Source organism: Myotis yumanensis, unplaced genomic scaffold (assembly GCF_028538775.1).
Source record: "Myotis yumanensis isolate MYYU_CA2020_CCGP unplaced genomic scaffold, mMyoYum1.0.hap1 SCAF_9, whole genome shotgun sequence".
Taxonomy (NCBI): Eukaryota; Metazoa; Chordata; class Mammalia; order Chiroptera; family Vespertilionidae; genus Myotis; species Myotis yumanensis.
The window spans coordinates 65,014,242-65,035,213 of record NW_027223760.1 but is presented as its reverse complement, the minus strand read 5'-3'; the positions used below and the strand labels follow the sequence as shown (position 1 = coordinate 65,035,213).

General features: G+C 42.5%; 1 protein-coding gene across 1 annotated transcript in view; it reads right to left on the bottom strand.

Moving 5' to 3' along the window:
- LOC139016446 (cyclic AMP-responsive element-binding protein 5) overlaps positions 1–20,629 on the bottom strand; it is a 132,000-nt gene extending 111,371 nt beyond the window's left edge. Inside the window, exon 1 of the mRNA XM_070424491.1 lies at positions 20,583–20,629. Coding sequence (XP_070280592.1) covers positions 20,583–20,629 — 47 coding nt within the window. The remainder of the gene's footprint in view (positions 1–20,582) is intronic.
- Between the last annotated feature and the right edge of the window lie 343 nt (positions 20,630–20,972).

Below are 20,972 nucleotides of genomic sequence, written 5' to 3'. Positions count from 1 at the left end.
TTTAATTAATCACTTTTTTTCATTTTTAATGACTGATTTCTGTACCATTAATCTGAATTCCTCATGCAGTCAGCTGATTCATTTAAGTTAACCAAAAACATGGTTGGATTGTTTTCTGATGTATACTACTATTGGGGGGGGGGGATCTGTTTTCAAAATCTTATATTTTTTCCTTGTAAAGAGCTAATGGCACTTTATAAAGACCTTTTATAAAAGACCCTAAATGCCTGAAGAGTTTGACTTGAGCCACGGGTCAGACTTAAAGACACGAAGAGATGGCTTTTCAATTAGCCAATAACTTCTCAGTTGCATCAATTATTCACAAAGTTACCCTTAGAAAAGGAAAGTAAATGCAGATCAAAAGACATGCAATAAAAGATGATTTTGAAAGCAGGCTCAAATAAATGATTTACATCTGGCTACATGTGTATTAAAAAATTCTTTATAGAGACATATCTCTAAGTAAAATGTCTTCCTGTTTGTGACTTGTTAATAAGCTTCCCCCTTGCTTCATAAGGACAAATAAGGAGCCCTCTGATTATGAGCCTGGCCATTTACATGTGATTGCTGCTTGCATCCATTCACCATAAGTGAATAATTCATGAAAACATCCACTAGCACATTGGCCTGGATGTTCAGGAGAGGCAGAGAACTCTCTGAGTTTGCAGATCTTACCCCTGCCCACCCCCAACTCTAAAGTCAGCAATTCTATTTTGGTTTCTCCTGGATTTTCAGCTTGTCAATTATCAAATTTTAACGAGTAATTTGTGGTGGAATCCACACCCATCACAATCCCCCAATACCTAGGTTCCAAATACACAGCTTAATTTTGTAATTCTAACTGCAAAAGACTTTAGCACGAACAGAAGAGGGGCGGGAGAGGGGCCGGCTTCTCATATAAGAACAATGATCCTTTTAATTAGTCTGAAGTAAAGGTTTCCCTCTTTTGTGCTCTAGAGTTAGTCATTTGTTACTAAACAGAGTAACATCTCTTAGGAGAGGTAGCTCAGGTCTCTGAATAAGCTGTTCTGTCTTTTAAGGAGGTTGCCATCAGCACATTAGGGCTGGGTCTATACTGAGCACTCTGAGAATAACAGAACTCCAAATCAGTGAGCTGCCAGGAAAAACATTTTCACTACTGAGTAGTAACTGCCACCTGACCCTACCTGCTAAAGAGCTAAGATAACATTCCCTAAGTGCCTGTGTTGAGCGCTATGGAAGGTTCTGTCTGTGGTGCCTGGGATGGTTAATTTCATGTGTCACGTTGTCTGGGCCACGGGATGCTCAGATCACTCAGGCAACCTTTACTCATCCTGTGCATTCTACAAGGCTCCCCACCAGGTCACCCTCACTAATGCCTTTGTCTAACCTCTTCTTGAATCTCCAGGCAGGCTCCCTTAGGCAGTTTTCAAATACCTCTCCTGGGAGACCAAATTTATGATTCTATCTAACCAGCCACTCACCAGTATTATTTCAGCTCTTTAGGAGGTGGCACTAGAAATTATTAGCTCCACAAATACACTGGCAGAAGAGGGATGTGTCACTGTGTGAAAGGAGTGGCTTAGGGAAGCTGTGATGGCATGCATAGACTATGCAATGTTAGGCTGCTAAAAGCCCAATTTTTCAAGTTTGTTCTTAATGATAAAAGAACAGAAATGCTAAGAGGATAACTTGTATGCCAAGGAAACACAGACAAGTCTTGGCAAACTCCTCAGTTATAACTTAGCAGAGAGCTGAAAACCATGGCTGTATTCAAATCATCAAAAACCAGCCCGGCCAGCATGGCTCAGGGGTTGAACATCAACCCATGAACCAGGAGGTCTTGGTTCAATTTCCAGTCAGGGCACATGCCTGGGTTTGGGCTCAGTCCCCAGTGTGGGGCATGCAGGAGGCAGCCAATCAATGATTTTCTTTCATCATTGATGTTTCTATCTCTCTCTCTTTCCCTTCCTCTCAGAAATCAATAAAAATACTTAAACACACACACACACACACACACACACACACACACACACACAAATCAACAAAAACTATAGGACTGGCTGTGAGATTCTAAAGAAATCCTTGTTGGGCAAGGGCTGAACATCATCAGAGAAAGGAGGAGGGGGCACATGGAGAACTTGAGAAGGTTCCAGAGATGCACAGAAAAATATGCAAAGGCCAGAAGGAAAGTCCTAAGTGGAAAAGTAAAGGGAACAAGAAGACTGGGAGAGGATGATAATGATCTTCAAGTTTCTAAATTGCTATATTCAGAGAATGGTGACCAGTTACTCTCAAGCGCAACCAAAGCAGAATAATAACAATAATAAAACAGCAGCACATGGGATTTCAGTCAGAAGAAAGAATAGCTCCCAAGAACGAATAATGTAAAACAATTAAATGGCTTACTGAGGTTTTGGAATTTCCTCTTATTAGGCTCTTAAAAAATAGATTCGTCCCCATCTGGCATGGTTTCCAGGGAGGAGGAGAAACTGGCAGACCTCTCAGAGTCCTAAATTAGGTCTATTATTTTCACTTATTCCAATCACAGTGGCTGACAGAAATGCTAGAGATAATGCTGGCTGCCACCATTCAGCAGCAAATGGAATAAAGCAGCCTCGTGGGGCTGACAAGGCGTAGGCTTTGGGCTGCCCAATGGCTCGGCCACAGACCAGAAGTGTGTGATCTGGGCAAGTCATTTAACTTCTCTGATTTCTGATTGGCAAAAACAGGTCTCTTATGACCAATTGGTAGGTATAATGTGAGGATGGTCTGATAATCGTATATGAGATAACATTCTGTGTGTGCTTGGCCCTTGAACGATGATCAGTGTATATTCTATCCAACAGACAATCTATTTCAGGTAATAAAATTGCTAGTGTCATTTTAAAACACAAGTAAAGCTATATTGCTCTACATTTCGGGGTAAAGCAATTTGGGGAAAAGGCCCCAAACATCCAGCCTCTTGGTGGGATCTGAGTGTCTTTTCCATTACTGAGGACCCTAGTGTACCATCTTTTTGGGGAAACCTGCTCTGATTCCTCTGAACCAGGCTCGTCCCTGATACAGAGAGGTTTGTTGAATGACTTAGTGAGGTTGTCTCCATGACAGACCTCTTTTTAAGGGTCAGGATAACTTTCAACACTATCCTGAAGGAACACTCAACTAACAATTGGCTTGAGCTAGGGGGCTTGGGGGAGGACTCGAGTTTCTAGGAAACTCATGTGTCCTCCTTGTGCAAACTTTCCAGAGCTGCTTTTCAAGTTCTCCCACTTTGCAGGAGCACTTATCATGAGCCTAAATTGATATTCATCTGAAACACTTAATAAAATAATAGCAATAAAGTTCATAATAATGATACTTGGCATTTACTATGTACTTTGCATCCAAGGATCTCAAAGGGCTTTTCAACCAGGCTTTGCTATTTTCAATGCAACTCCTGGGCTGGACATACAAGCAACCTCTGAGTATAGCTTCCCTGTGGACTGAGTCGGTTCTTTCATTAGGTTCTGAGGTTGAGGTGGTGGCCATGCTATGTGCAGAAACACACCCACTATGCACAAACACCCACCGACATCCACATGCTAAAAGACAGAAGTGATATAAAGGCTTTTGGTCCCAAACACACTTTTGTCTGTATCAGCTGAGTCAAACTTTGGAACCTAGTTTTGCCATTTTGATGGACCTATCTTATTACGATAATTTTTCCAGTGTCCTTCTCAGTGTATTTATAAGTACAATTTGGGGCATCCACATATGTTCTTTGAAGGCATGAAGTTTGAAAGGGCTTAGTTTCCCTTTAAGTTCATTCTGAAGGAAATTCTGTTTAGGCTTAAGTGATTAGTTAAAAGCCACACCGGGGTTCATACATAAAACATCTCTTCTCAGGCACTTTCCCTTCCCTGGTGGCCTTGCATTTTGCCAAAGAGAGTGACTTGCTCAGTTTCCCATATTATTCCCCTGACGGTCCTGTTCCTACTCCCAAACAAATGTGGTATTTGGGGTTTCAAGTTTAAAATGTAACTTGGTATTTCAGATGTCTTCCTTCAGCTTATGAACATCTTCCCCAGAGGGACTTGGGGTCTGATTTTAATCTATGGTATGGTTATGGTCACAGTAAATGTCAATTTAGCTATCGACAATAAGTCCCTAGTAGACTAGGAATGGCAAGTGCCTGACAGTACATTTAAAGGACATTCACACATTACCCTGTGCTCCCAGGAGCTGACTCGTCCCTAAGAAACCCTCCGCTGGTCTGTGATGACAACTTGGCTTCTCCTCGAGCCCCTGAAACTTGATTGCTTACCAGAGGAGAAGGCCAGAGTGTACTTTCCCTGGATGTGCTGATCTGAAGATCATAAAGCCTTACAGAGAAGCACCTGGGGCCTTCATCACATGGCCTTGAATCTGAGCACCTCCACAGGAGTGTCACTGCCTCAGCCACTGGTTTGCCTGGTGATCCTGGGCTGTGTCCTCAAGTCCTCACAGCTTCTGTTTCTTCATGAAGAAAAAAGGCCAAGCCAACACATTTCAAGGACTTTTCCAACCCCAAAATTATATGGTTAGAGCTGACTTATGGAGAGGCTGAGAACTATTTATTTGGGGGAAGCAGCTGTCAGTTGTGAATTTCCCCAAAGCTGGGGACAAATGGGAAATTCATCTCTGGCCTTGCCTGGACATTCCCTTTTTCTTAAATAAAGCAGGCTGCAAAGGTCTCCGAGTACAGGTAACATTTAGAAAAGTACCAGGAGTCCTGAGAGGTAGGGGAGAAGGCATTTGCTTCTCAAATATGAACAATGATCCTTTTAATTAGCATGAAATAAAGGTTTCACTCTTTTGTGCTCCAGAGTTAGTCATTCGTCATTAAACAGAATTAAAATCTCTTAGGAGAGGTAGCTCAGGTCCCCAAATAAGCAGTTCTGCATTTTCAGTGTGTGTCATCTACCTGGGGTCCTGAAAATGACAGAACTCCCCCAAATCAGTAAGCTGCCAGGAAAACATTTTCACTACTGAGTAGTAAATGCCAGCCGACCCTACCTGCTTTAGAGCTAAGATAACATTCCCTAAGTGCCTGTGTTGAGCTCAATGGATGGTTCTGTCTGTGGTGACTGGGATGGTCTTTCATGTGTCAACTTGCTGGGCCACAGGATGCCCAGGGAACTAGTTAGACATTATTTCTAGGTGTGCCTGTGAAGGTGTTTCTAGAAGAGAGCAGCATCTAATTTGGTGAACTAAGTGAAGCAGACTGCCCTCCTCCAGGTGCTGAGGTCTGGAATAGAACAGAAACGGGGAGAAAGGTTGAATTCTCTCTCTCTCTGCCAGACTGACTGAACTGAGATATCAGTCTTCTTCTGTCCCTGCCCTGGGTCTTACATCACAGTTCCCCTGGCTCTCAGGTCTTTGGACACGGACTGAAATTTGCACCACCAGCTTTCCTAGGTCTCCAGCTGGCAAACAGCAGATCATGGGATTTCTCAGCCTTCATAATTGGTGGGAGCCAATTCCTTATAATAAATCTCATTTTTTTGATAGGAGTGAATTAGTGGAATTCAGGCATTAACTTTGATATCCTTCATTCTCTACTGCCAATCATTCACCAAGTTATATCCACTCCACCTCAAAGTAGGCCTGGAATCCATCCACTTGGCTCTATCCCCATTGCCAAGATCCTGATCCAAAACACTAAAACACTATCTTCTCTCATTTGGTTTTTCCAACAGTTTCTATCTCCAGTTTTGCTCTGCTCCAATCCAACCTCTGCATTGCAGCCAGAATGATCTTCCTGAACCAACAATCTAATCCTGGTATTTCACTGCTGGACATTCTTCCATGGCTTTTCTTAGTATTTAGTATTTACTAAGATCATCCCTTAAACGTTCTGGCTCTTTGATGTCTGTAGTACCACACTTTCCCACCTGGCTGAATATGTTTCATCCATCCTAGATCCATCATTTCCTAGAATGTGCCAAGCTCTTTCATAACCCAGATACTTAATATGTGCCATTGTCTTTGCCTGAAATGTTTAGCTAGATCTACTTTTGTTGATCAACTCTTATTCATCGTTAAGTCTTGGTTGAATATCACTTTTTTAAAGTTTTCTCTGACGCCCAAATTAGAGTTGTCTCTAAGTTAGAAGGTCCTATAGCTCCACGTACTTTTCCTTCATGCTATTTCTATGATATGTTTATAGGTATGACTATTTATTTAGTGTCAGTTTCTGCCATTAGACTCAGGCCACCCTGATGAGAGGGTCTATGTATCTTTTGACTGCAAGATGTAAGGTTATTGGGATTTCTTTTGACCATTGGAAAAATCTTTGCTTACTTTCTGGGGTAGTCTACTCCCTTTGGATGGAGGAGAGGGTTGAATACCATGACAAAGCTGGAAGCATTTCTAGAAGTTAAGAGGGTTGATCCAATATGAGTACCAGCGTATCTGCCTACATGCTATTAGTAACAGATCTCCCTTTCTGAAATCTGAGGATATTTTTCTTGATGGGTACAAGAGCAAAAATGCCAAATGGAAATGTTCATTCCAGGACTTACAATTTTGGTTTTAGGTTATTGCTGAAGCATTCAACTGTTCTTATGCTAGTTAAGTGATTTCCATTGTTGCCAGTAATTTCAATGGTTGAAGGTCTCCAGGGGGTTAAAAATCAGAACTTTTATGTAAGATTCCCAAGCATCAACTATATATGCCAAACAAACTATTTAGTTAAAACTGGGCCTGAAGAGCAATAGTTACAAGTGCCTTGGACTGCTTTCCTTATAAGGCAGAACATTGAAAAAAGATCTGGATTTTTACTCAAAAACAAAGTAAACAAAATCAATGATTTCCAAGTCCAGTGTGGCTGAGAGAATTCATTTTCTTAATATGGAATGGGCTCAGGAGTGATGGGGCAGAGTGGACATACAAGAATAACTGTCTACTGCAGACTTCTGGCAAACTCTTTGGAGTATTGGTCCACAGCCAGTGTTTTTCTTCATAAATGAATTCCACATCTTTATTAAGTTAAGTATTTCTCTTTTTTTATTATTTGAAACATACTTTAAATATTTTGTTTTATGACGTCCTGGAAATTGATACAGTTCCTTCCAGATCAGGGAAAATGGAAAAATCAATTAATTTTTTTTTTCATAGAGAGTGATTACACAAAAATTATGCCCCAATTTATCCATTACTATGAATATCTTTTGACATCATGTGTGAATAACACAAGACAACCACAATTAAAGCTGACTGGATGCATCATTTATTTTCGCAGAAAAGCCCTAAATGATTATTAAATAGAAATATACCCTTCGTGTGAGTTGATCTGTAGAAGACTATATAGTAAAAATTACAGATTTCAAGATACAATTAGTCTTTTATAGAAAAAACCTCGGCAAGAACAAACCAAGACACATCAAAAGCCTGAAGTGAGCTCCTAATGCCAGATCTTCCCACACAAACAAGTTACCGTTCGTAACCCAGAGAATGAATCTTATTAAAATGAATTTTATTGACATGGATGGCATTTCAAAGTTGGCCCATTTACAGATGAGTTAATTGGCTTTACCCCAAAATGGAGGAATTTTAGAGCCATGTAAAGCATAAGAATCGCTGGTTCTGAACACAGAGCAGGGCTAGGGAGAGAAATGAAGCCCAGCCCTGAGCAGAAACCAGAGTTGCCTTCCCCACTCTTCAAAACCACGTTCTCAAAACCTCCTAATGGGTTTCACTGTTTTCTTTTCCATGCTTATCATAATCAGGGAACCATACATTTGCATCCCTAATGGACCCTTTTCAAAAGTGTGTTGACATTTCAGTAGGTTTGGAATAGCTCTTAATGCTTCTCTCAATTTGGGCGGGTGCCCACAGATCTCCTTATATGGGTTTCAACATATAGACTGTCTGCTTTACTCACAGTAATTTTTTTTTTAATCCCTGGGAACCTATCTTAATTATACTCTTAAAAAAGTGAAAACTCAGAGGTCAGATGACTCAGAAAAGAAGCATCTAGCTGGCTATCCACACGCAGGGCAGTGTGTTGACTGTATCTGTGAACTCAGGCACGAGTCAAAAGTACCATCCCTTGTGTGGTCAATTCATTTTTTTTTAGCTTCTATTTTTATCAAAAGGAAATAGATATAAATAAGACCATCAAGATAAACATAGGGTAGGGGAGAAAGTTGAAATCAAGTGGGGAGCTGTTCTAAGCAAAAATTCCACTGCATTTTATTCCTCTCATTTCCCAAGAAGACTTGGGACCCAGAGGGCCCTTAGAAAGGTAATGTAGGTCCCATATACTTTCTGTGGCTTTGATCAAAATTCGACCCAATAGAAACACAACTGAAATTATTTTTTTTAAGTTCTTTTTAAAACATTTACTCAGCTCCTGCTATCTTTCAGGAACTGTAGTGGGAGCCTGGAATGAATAAAAGATCATCCCTGTCTTCAAAAAACTCATGATCTATTCAGAAAAACAGGCAAGACCTGAACCCCTCCACCCCCCGAAAAAAAGATATCTAATCCCCTGGGGGTTTCAGGGGAGGGGTCCTAGAAGAGGAGACACAGAATTGCTCCAGGAAAGATGAGAAGATAGCTCTGCATTGCACGTGTGCACATGTGCTCATGTATGTGTGTGTGAGTGAGGGACAGGGGATACTGGTGGTAGGGGCTCCAAGCCCAGTTAACCTTCTGTGCAAGGCAAGGTGGTGAAAGTACTTCAACACAGGCTGAGAAGAGAGTCGAGTTACTGTTGCCCACAGTTTAACATAAGATGAAAACAATCTCTTTAATGATAACATTCCCTATCTAGAAATAGATGCGATCTGATGTGCATCCATTCATGCCAACCCCCTTAGAGATGCCAAATTGGGAACTACATCCATTTAGACTTTTAAGACTCATTTTCCAGTGTTTCCTGTAGGTGGCTGAGTTAAGAAAACCATCTGACAGACTCGACTGCAGAAATTGGGTCCTTTTTGAATTACGGTGTGTTGGAATGAAAGGGAGAGAGAGATTTAGGGTAAGTGGGAGGGAGGCATTGGGAGCTCTGGGCAGGGACTCAGTATTTTTCAGAATCAAAGGAGCTCTTTCTGGCCCTATTATCCTATATTAAGCTGCATTGGAAAGGTTAAAAATGGAGCCAGAATTTGCCCCTACTTCTTCTGATTCTGAAGTCTTTTTCAAGACAGAAAGTTGTGTTACTGAGTTTTCTCTCCAGTACTGTATTTGTAGTTTTCATTTATTTTTTACTTTGAGCTCAATAAATATACATAGGCATGAGATGAGGGGTATGTTTTAGCACTCACTGTTATGTAGTATTTTCATCAGAGGTACTGAAAGTAGCTTTCTGTGTTTCTGGTGACTTTACTCTCCCTTTTGGGTACTCCTTTTTCAAGAAATTCATTATAGTTCCTGGAAAGTCCTATCTTAAAGTATTATGTGAGATGCTGCACTAACAAGACAATAAGTACATTTCCCCATTACTTCCCGCATAGAGTGAAAACACATTGATTTAAAGATAGCTTTCTTTTTCGGTCTACATTGACTTGAAACCTTTTGCAAAATATATTGTTGTCCCTAGTTTCTAAATTGATATTGGAAGTCACTGAATGTACTGTTTCTTTCAAAGGGAAAGAAAGAAAGGAAGGAAAGAAATAAGGAAGGGAGGGAGGGAGGGAGGAAGGAAGGGAAACTTGGTCATCCTGGTTTAAATATGAAAATGAAACAGGAACATGAGACCAGGTAGCTTCACAGAGTAAATGGCCCAGCTCAGCCCTTCTTCTCATCCAGGCTCTTTCCCTCACTTGCTATGTGCAGTTAGCTCAGAACCCACTCCTTCTGTGCTTTTGCATATGAAAAAATGAGGCTGTAAAAAATGTCAGCCAGCTTTTGTCAGGAATAGGCAGTAAAAATAATTGGTGGGCATTTAGTACATAAGATGCCCAACTCTCATAAGATAAATCAGTTCAGCTCTAACCGATTTGGCTCAGTGGATAGAATGTCGGCCTGTGGACTCACGGGTCCCAGGTTCGATTCCGGTCAAGGGCATGTACCTTGGTTGCGGGCACATCCCAGTAGGGAGTGTGCAGGAGGCAGCTGATCGATGTTTCTCTCTCATCGATGTTTCTAACTCTCTATCCCTCTCCCTTCCCCTCTGTAAAAAATCAATAAATTTAAAAAAAAAAGATAAATCAGTTCATGTGTCCTTAACATGTTGCTCCTGAGTTGCCTCGTGCCAGCAAGAGTTCTGAAGTGTGGAGAAGTTCTAATATAGCTTATGAAACGAGAAGCTATAACAGAGTTCACGTATCCAAGACTATTCCCAGCCACTTGAAAACCTCAGCCCATGACCTGCCTCTGTAATATATAGCATTTCCACACTGTGGCTGCCGTAATAAACCAATGGATAGTTCCCTCCAATATGTTTGCTTTTAGTGAACTTTTTTTCTCATCTCCAAAGAAGCTGGCAGTGCAATATACAAATGACTAGAATAACTGTGCATTGCTCTAGACACCAATGAATAAAATATAGCAAAGACTGCATATCCCTAGAGTGAATTATTCCACTTAGAAAATAGTATAATTGACTTTGGGTAGTATGGGGGTGGGGGAATCCAAGTGTTTTTAGGCTGTGGGGTTATTTTCTGGTAATTGCCAGACTTGAAATTAGTTTGTCAATCATACAGTTCTCTTAGCCTTATAAAGGTTTTTGGGTTGTTTTTTTTCTTTTTTTTGGGGGGGGGGTGGTGGTTATGGAAGGAGAATTGAGAAAATGGCTAAGCCCCACAAGACCTTTTTTCTTGTCATAAAGTTGTTGTCAAAAAGATCTGCTATTATGTCTGGGATGGGTGAACTCCGTGGCATTTCGTGTTCAGTAAAAATGTCTCAAACCATTTTTCAAACATTTTGAGGCTTGGCAAAAACTTGAAATCCATCTTGCCAAGCACTCTCCCCTCCCCCCTTAATTCTTCAACCCATGTGTCTTTCAAGGGAAATTTAATCCGTATGTTTCTGATTCATTTACACTTAACTCATCAAAATGATGTTTTGTAAGAGCTATTTGATGTTCAAGAAATCTTATGAGCTTCTCTTTTTATACGTCTAAAAAGCGTTTCTTTCTGAGAACCAGAAAATTGTATTTTACCAGCTGTAAGCCAAATGATTTGAGCTGTGTTAAAAATCAAGAACCTGCTGAATTTAGGAGGCAGGAAAATAGTAGACACAATGACACAAGTAAGTGTCCTCACATGTCTGCCTGCTCTGCCTCTGCCCAAGGTCTTTTAAACTCCTTCCCTGAAGGCACCTATCCCATGAAGCCTAAGAACCAACCATGAAGCTGAGAATTATGGTCTTAGAGCAAAAATTCCCATTGACTCTGGAGATTCCCAATTGTGAATCCTAGCTCAGAATCAGTAGAAGTAAAACCTGAAGTCTTTCATTAGATTAATCTATTACCTAGGAAATAAAATAATCCTTGCATGCCAGAACTAGAAGGGACTTGTGAAATCTCTAGTTTAGTAATTTTTGCATTGTGTTTCAAGGTCTCCTGGGTGGGAGGGGGCATGAATTAGTGAAGGACCTATGGGCCAATCAGGGCTCTCTGTTTTCCATACATAGAGGAGTTTTTGTAAAATTTATTATTTTTCCCATTACCATACAAAAGGATTTAAAAGAAAGTACTCTGAGGGTAAATTCAGTTGGAAAACAAATACCTTAATTTTATATGAGAACACTGAGGTCTGGGGAAGGAATCTTAGCATTGGAGGAGAGCTGGCACCGGTACCGAGGTCTCCTGACCCGTGTCCAGCATTCCAGCGACCTTTCTACTATGCCAGAGGTTTTCAAACCTGGCTACCATTCATTAGTGGGTGTAACAGCGAGAAATTAGTGAAATCCATTTAGTCTGAATGACTAATATTTTAGGAAAATGCATAGACTGTAAGATACCCAAGAACGTTATATACAGTAAAGATTAAGCATTGTTTCATTAAATTATACACATACTTGTAAACATACCCATCTGAGTCAATTGGGTTGTGATATAAAATACATTGCTTACTGTTTTTCATATGAAAAAAGTTTCTAAACCACTGTGCCATACAGAAAACCATGTTTCTTTTACTGGTAGTTCAGCCAATAGCAATTTTCAATTTGCCTTGTTAAAGACCACATGGGTGGAAAGACTCAACGTGACCCTTCTCACATTGGAGAGGAAATATTTATAAATCAGGGGCCTATTTACCAACAGTGGCTTAACACACAGATGGGGAGAAATGGATGGACAAAGAGCGAATATATGCTGGGGAAGGAAAGGGGGGTGACAGATACCTAGTTGAGAGAAGAGCCACATTTATCTTAATATGATTTACAAACAGCAGGAATGATCTCCAACTGGCATAGAGTGCAACCGCTCAGTGGAAACCCCAGACATGTTAGCACCAGCATATTTCCAAAGTGCATTTTCCAAGCACTTAACCATCATTAATTAGGTAGAAACATCCTTTGGAGGTCAGGAGACACAATAGTTCATCTCTGCACAACGAAGCTTTGGAGACTAGGGGAATTCGAGTAGCTGGGTAATGACTGTGGGAGGATGAATTGGGTTAACTGGCTGTGAAAATGTCGCGATAAAGCATTGTGAGAAATGCCACCGACACACTGATATCAGTGGGCTGCTGTCCTTTCCCAGCTGAAAGCTGTCTCTGTGAGAAGGGACACAAAGTCATTAAAACAACTATGAATTACCCTCTGGCTCTCTTTTTTTCAGAATTCTAATGAAGTGACAAGTTTTCTGTGGTCACAAAGTGCCTGAGTCTCTTTGGGATGAAAGTGCGAAGTAGGGCTGTGTTGGGAATTGTGGTCTCCAGTTGCCTAGGTGGGGAGGGAGGGAGAGGGAGGAAGCAGGAGTTTCAGAGCCCAGAGGTCACATCCTGCAGGTGGGTGGGTGCTGGTTCTGGGGTGGCTTCCAAGCTCTGTCCTCATCAGATGTGCACTCAGAGCATCAAGGCTGGTGCCGGAGAGGGAGGGACAGAGAGGGTAGTGGGAAGCAGAGAAAGGCGACAGGTTACCCCATGTCATTTATGGCCCAGGGACAGCACGCCCCACCCACTAACTAGACACCAGGGAGCATTAGGCTGCAGGCAGCAAGCAAGCTGTCTGGTTGGCCTCCCCAACCCTCCCTCAAGACCAGAGGGTGGAGTCTTCACACAGCACAGCCTTTGAGGACTCCAGTTTCTCAGAGCCTTCTGGTCGCTGCTCTGAGCTTCTGCACATCCAAGTCTTTCTCTGTACCCTCCCCACACCACTGACCCCAGGAGCCAGAACTCAAAAGAGGGACAGAGAAGCATAAACTTGGGCAAGAAGATGGAGTTCCTGGCACCAGCAAGCTCAATAGGCAGGCAGAGAGGAAGTGCGCTCCTCACTGTATCAGAGCCAGGTCCTGACCCTGCCACCAGATAGCTTTATGATGGCAGAGAATTCGTCACATCATTGGGTGGCCTCAATTTCTGAATCTCTAAGATAAACAGGTTGGGCTGAAGGCTCTCTAAGATTCCTGCCCATCAATGCATTTAGAATTATGGGATTATTATTCCACTGCTAAGGAAGTTCTGGATGTGAGGGTGAAGCCAAGTCCAATGGCGTTCCCTGTGACCTGTACTCTGGAGCTTCCTCTTTGACCTGGATGGGAGGAAACAGCAAAGCAGCAGATGCACTGAGTGAGGGCAAGAGCTGGGCTGAGAACAACAATTTGGCTGGCGAGAGGCCTCTGTGTAGTCCACATTAGGGTGGATGCTGGTGAGAGCCAGACTAAAGGTGAACACGCAACAAGTTGTAGATTACAAGAAGTAATCTACATCTACATTTATACTAAATGGGTTTATTATAATTGCTGTTATTATGATTAATTCCAGAGGAATTAAAGGGGATCAACCCTTTATGGCAGAGTGTTGCTGAGCTGACTGAAGTGTCATGGTAAATAAGAAAGTTGGGAAGAGGCAGGTGAACAAGAAAAGTTGTTTTATGTCACCTAAAAAATAAATCTATACTTAACTGAAAGGGGTGCAATAAAAAAGACCCAGCGCTTATTGGTGCTGAAATACACTGTTTTAAGGTGAGAGCTCAAACCTCATGTTATGGCCAATGAAGAGATGGCCACATAGTATAGACCAGCATTATGATCCTCCCCTTACCTCTCCTTCTGCTCACAGTCTCACCAGCATCTGTGACTCAGTTTACCTTTCTGGGAAGGAAGTGCCCAATGACAGTATTTCTCTCTACATTACTGATACTCAAAATTTTCCCCAAAAGTCAACTGGTCCCATTAGTAAATAACTAACATGTACTGAACATTTACTATGCTAAGTACATTATAGTCCTTATCTCAGGGATCCCATTTCATAGGTGAAGTAACTGAGACCTAGAAACAGTCAACAGATTGTGAGAAATCACACAGCTATCAAGTGGCAAAGCCAGAGTTTGAACACAGATCTGTCCAAAATGATTCACAGGGCACAATCACACAGGGCCATACTGATTTGGAATAAATAGGCTCCATCTTTGTAAAGGAAGCTGCTTTGCAGACCTTCCCTTACACTGATGCGGGCCCCTGTGGGCAGAGGGGCAGAGCCAAGTGGGTAACTAGGCCCACAAGGCTACAAGAGGCCCAGCTGGCCTCTCTGCCATGTCAGCACACGTGTCAGCTCAACATGACTTTAATTCTTTAAAATTCTTTCAAGATCCTTGATTTAAAAGAAAAAAAAAGTTCATGGGCTCCTACAACACAGTAACTTGTGGTAGTCATTCCAGCTTATATAACACAGCCTCTTGGCTCCCTTTTCCACCTCCCATTAAGATAAGTGATTGAGTCTATGCACTAATAGATACCTTGGCATTCACTGGGAGCCTTATTATTGTTTTTTTTCCAGGCTTTGCGTTTTTGGACACATCCAGTTCTATTTCAGTTACTCCAGACAGCAAAGAAAAAAAACTCATAAGGTAGAATTTAATTCTTGGTATCATGTGGAGGGAAGGAAGACTGCTGATAGCTCGATGAGTCTTGGCTATTGTATAACTACTGTCGCATTCTCCACAGTGATTTGAACTATTGATTAATTCTTCTTGGGTGCAGCGGGGCTTCATCAATCATTAAATAAGCTCTCCTGCCAGGGTAGGTACAGGAAGAAAGATGTATGGGCTGGTTATAGAGTGTATGTGTACTATGCAGTGGACTTTGGAGTGCTCAGACAAGTCAATCTCAGTTTTCAAGGCTGGAAAGAGTCAGGAACTGTCGTTGTTTCAACCCAAACTCATGACGTACAAACCTCGAAAAGCGCCAAGCCTTTTGGCATGCATTTTCAACAGACTAGCAAAGACTGCTGAAAAATCACACACTTAAATTTGGACCACAGACTTTTCCTTGGCCTGGCCCACAGTTATCAAAGCCACCCATTTTCCTTCTTCCTCTCAGCAATTCCCCACATCCCTGTATCAGGACCGCTCCCTCACATCCTTGCGTATACATCTTAGAGTGCAAAAGGAGTCCCGTTCTCAGGTCAGAGGACCATTAAAATAAAAGGAGAATAGAAAGGAGAAATCTGTGTTTTACCCACTGCTTCTCCTTTTATTTTATTTTTTTAAATTCAGTTCCAGATTTGCCCACCCTACTTTCTGCCGGGCACAGGACAATGCTCATTCTTAAATTGTTTGCGGGTAGTTTTTATCGAGCGCTAACAGGTGGCGCGTGGTGCGGGCCATTTTTGCTAATTTTTTGCGCAAATGGCAACGTTCAGTAAAATTACGATAACTTTAGTTTACGTATTTATACGTTACCCGCATTCTACCGCTAGTCTATAAAAAAACGTATTAATACGTGTCCCGCGCTCTACTTACTACCAGTCAACGTAAAACGTATAAATACATTTCCCGCATACAATGTGTTAAATCCACATGAATTTCTGCCTCTTCATCTGGCTTTCCTGGCCAATGTACACAAGGTAAACTCTGAGACAGTTTTACCATGCAGCCTGAGACAGCCTAGACTGGGCGATCCTAGCATGGAACACTTGATGGAAGTCTTGGGCCCATCGCTGTTACTTAATTCCACCAACTTCACCATCATAACACTTTTCCACTTGCCACCTTGGACATTCCCTTCTCTTCAATCTCTAAAACACCAGGTTTACCACCAGAAGAGATACGTGAGATGAAGTAGCAAGCCTAAAAGGTAGCCTTACCCAACTAAAGATCCGCAGTACACATGACTGCTATTACAAATATAAACTTCTCTCAGTGGAGCCAGGAATGGAATCCGGTTCTCACGAATGAACTCACTCATCTCCATTTCACTTCTTTTTCCCATTCACAAAGCCACCGACGAGCATGAATGGGGACATGAGGGTCTTTTTTCCAGCCTGCATTGTTTGCATCTGTGCCTCCACTCAGGCCTCTGGAAATTTGGCAGGTCTTATCAGCACTGGGTCTCACCTCGCTTTCATCAGAACGGTACGTTTACTTCTGTTTCTAGTACCTGACGTAATCACAGACTTGCTTGATTTTCTGAATTAAAAGAAGGCCTACAAGAAGAGAGGCCAGAGAAGGCAGACGCCTGAGTGACGCTGGGAGCAAGATGCCCTATGAGCATCTGAAATCAGTCCCCTGTGGCTGATACTTCCGCCAGGAGGATCCTGTGCTGTCATCCACATGATGGGAGCAGCTAAGACTTCGTGCCTGTGATCTCACTGTATGCCAGGGGCCTTAAAATGTATACCCACTCCTCACATCGCTGCGAGGTAGGTATGGCTATCCTCATATTGCAAAGGTAGAAACTATGGCACAGGGAGGCTAAGTGGCTGGCCAAAGTCGCACAACTAGTAAGTGGAAGAGTAATTTCAACCCAGGCCTTTTGACCCCTCAAAGCCATGATACTCTTTTCAGGAGACTCCACATTCTTCTAAGCAGTAGATGTCTGTTTTCCTGGTGCCACCCCCTTCTTCTTGCCACAGATGTGTCCACCGGGGAAAGCCCGGGAAGGCAAGAGGAAGAATGCTGAGTTCAGCACTGGCTTATGGTTAAGCGTAGGCATGGCCAGCTGACATTCCTCTGCTCAGTGCCTGGCATATGGAAGGGATAGATTTGTACCCCTTCTGTCATGCCGTCAAAGCTTTGCCTCCCTCTTTACCTGCCAACAGGTGAGGTATGGCTTTAGGGATCCCTATGGAAAACAAAGCTGCCACTAAGCCATGACCCCAGGGAATATAAACCATGGACAATGTCACCAAGATTCTCCACTGATGCCGAGCTAGACCTAGTGTGAACTGGACTTAAGGAGTTAGAGCTCATCTGAACTAGGGCAGGTCTGATCCTCAGTTTTCACATGGATAAGAGTAACACTTACACAAATAAGTAAAGTAAACCTGGGGAAGCTGAGTAAGAGCTGTGGGCTGCACCAGTGGCAGTATACTGGTTGTGATATTGTACTGTATGTAGTTTTGCAAGTTGTTACCATCGGGGGAAACTGGGTAAAGGGTACAGAGGCTCTCTCTATATTATTTCTTATAACTGCATCTAAGTCTACAGTTATTTCAATTAAAAAACAACAATAACCGAAACAGAAACTCCAAACAAAACAATTACCAAGTAGTGGAGCTAAAGATTCCCACCCGTCCAGGTTACCATGGGGATGCAGTGAGGCAATAGGAGTCTGATTTAGGATCACCACGATGAGCTCGTGCTCCTGCCTTGCCTGCCTCTCCGTCAGTCACAAGCAGGCCGGGTCTGATTACGGTGAGCAAGTCAGAGCCAAGTCAACATACATTGTAAGGCTCTAGAAAAAGAGATTGTGCTCTCTTTACTCATGAAGACTCCCAAGCACACACTTGACACTCACGGTCTTGGCCCAGTGACTAATAACCCCTTGTTTTGTTTCGGCTCTGGGTAACCCTCCCCCGCCCCTCAGGGAGGCATGGTTGTGGTTCTTCCCTGTGCACGATTAAGCTGGGTCCATAAATACATACTTTACAATAAGGCTACTACCCTGGAACTTGGATGAAGAAGAATGGAGATATTGTTTGGAAAAATTATCTTTCTAATAAGCCCATATAATTTTGCCTTTCATATCCTTTGAAGGTTTTTAAATGTCACCTTCAATCTTACCTACAAATCTGAGTTTATGTAAAACTTACAGAAACATATCAAGGAGTCATGCAACCTCTGGGGGAAGAAGTACATTACAATCACAGTTCTGCGTCATATGAGCAAATGAACATAAACACCTGCATGTTGGGCACTATGTCCTGCATCCGAGGGATGTGGGGGTCTTTTAGGAAATTTAAAGGGCAGGTAAATAAAATGGACCCAGGAAAATAATACACAGCTGTGATAATATTCTGGAGCGCTTAGGACAGACTCACCTGGGTCATGATCTCTCATTGAGGATGCCTTGCCGGTAGTATTTGAAAACTATGAATTTCATCCCAAGAGAAATCTTCATGACAAAAAGCAAAACCCAAAACCAACCCTCAAAGTGGGGAAAGACCGATTCCTTTTCACCCTGCCCATTCATTTCCCTTAAGGCACCAATTCACTTTGATTTCAAATGCGCTTTTCTCTGGAAAGCTGTGTGAATACCTTTTAGCAATACTTGCATAGATCAGGGACACAGAACTCTGGAGCTAAAAGGGACTTCAGAGATCATTTCAGACTGGCCCCACAGGTTGAGGGTGGGGCTTACAGCCTACCTTGTCTGCTCCATTTAAAAATAGAGTCTGAAGAACTTGTATGCATATATGCATAACCCATGGACACAGACAATATTGTGGTGAAGGGAGGGTGGGTTGGGGGCAGGCTAGAAGGGGTCAGTGGGGGAATAGGGGGACACCTATAATACTTTCAATAATAAAGATAAATTTAAAAAATTAAAATAAGTAACCTAGAGCCCAGATGATTTCAGTGACTTGCTCAAGGTCATCAAGATTGATACTCAAGCCCCTTGACCTCTATCACACCATGTTCTTTCTTCCAAAAAGTACCTCTGAAAACCTTCCCCCTTCCATCTCTTCCAAAAATAAGTCAGGGGAGAAGATTCATAAAAAGTCATAATTAATTATATCCCAAATACGCGTTAAATAAAAAAACATAAACCCCCCTTTGGTACATGCCCCATGCCTCAGTCTGCATTGTGCTGCATGATGATCGAGACTCACTGAGCCCCAGAAGTTCTGGAGTGGCCACAGTCAGGGTCTCGCTCTCAGGGGCTGCTTCCTACCTAACCATGCTGGATGGGGTCAGAAAGCACTCAGCCCAGACAGTGCAGCCCAGCACTGACTATATTTCATGAAACATACAGAAATGTGATAATAATTTTCAAAACATAAAAGTCTCTCTGGGTATACTAGAGCCTTAAAGCATCAAGAACATCATTTGCCCCTCTCTCCCTCTATTTCCTATCAATCCCTTACAGTATTAACTCGTTCTTTCCAGACAAATCAGTCAAGAAGTGTTCATCATCCCTGCCATGACTGCAGCAGATCATTTTAAAATTAATTCAAGAACATAAAAGTTTTAAAGGTAACCCTGGATTGAGTTGTCACATGAACCGACAGAAAGTTAAAATTCTCAAGCAAATTGCACAATCGCTGTTAACGTTCGCTGAAATGATAGGTGAGAGACTGCAGCTACTGCTGAGGATCATCGTATGTTATTTAAAAAACCTACAGTGTAATCTGAATAATAAATGCAATAGCTCAACTCTTCATAGTCAGCACGACACACCAAATAGTTTCCCAGGCATTTGCAATTCACCAGTTACACTCAGAAAGCCACCCCCAACTCCCACTGTCACTTCACTCTGACCTTTTAAGAAAAGACAGCCGTTTGGAGCCATATAAGATGAGAGAGAGAGAGAGAGAGAGAGAGAGAGAGAGAGAGAGAGAATATCCTGGTGGAAAATAATACACAGCTGTGATAATATCATAATATCATTTTTAAAATATAATATAGTTTTACTTTTAATAATAAAAGATAAAAAAGGGGTGTCTGTGAATAATTAGAGATCCCAGTCTGAAGCCAGTTACAGTCACTGCAATTGATAATAAACTGAAAACCCCTTGAGAGCAGGTAAATGCTTTGCAACCCTGACCCCCTTGCTCTCACATTACTTAACTACCCTGTGGTTCTTGCATTACATCACCATTCAAGCGATTGGTTCCTGCTTTTTAACTCTCTCCCTGTCTCCTCCGATTAGGAGCGACACCGCAGCAAAGAAACTTCGCCGGAGTTTGCTCTTTCTCGCTTCGCTTTTTAAATTTGTGGCCTTTCTGCTCCTGTCGCGCTGCCTGGCTCTGCTTGTTTTCCCCACCCGCCCCGGATCAACTCCTCCTGGTCGCGGTCCTGGAACAAAAACTCTTATCAAAGTGAAAAGAAATGCCTCTGTGGACCGGGAGAGGAGCGGAGGGGCTGGGGAAAGAGGAGAAGGAGGAAGAGGAGAAACAAAGACAGGCAGAAAGGGGAGAAGCAAGAGGAGGAGGAGGAGGACGAAGGCTCAAGACAAGAAGGCAGCCGGGGTCCCCCAAAAATGTATAAAAACGGAAAAAAATAAAATTAAATTAAAAACAAACCTCATGGACATCACTGAGGCTGAATTCCCTCCTGAGGTGCAGAACATGAGAGCTCTGGAATGAGTGTGTGTAGAATTTGAGCCAAAGCTTAACTAGCCTGAGTGAGTCATATCCTTCCCACTTGATTCCAGGCCAAGCGATGATGTAATGCACTGGCCCTTCTCTAGCGCGGAGCTTGGCTCTCTCCCTCCACTCACTCGCTCCCTCGCTCGCTTGCTCTTTCTCCTGGGCTCGCCCTCCTCCTCCTTCTCCCTTTTAGCTCAGTGCTGGTGAAGTCACCATTTAAATCTGGCAGAACTGAAGCAAAAACTTCAATGTAACCAAAACAGCCCCAGGCTGAGTTCCAGACTCACAGAGCCTTCCCAGTGCAATTGCCCTTAGAAACGTGTA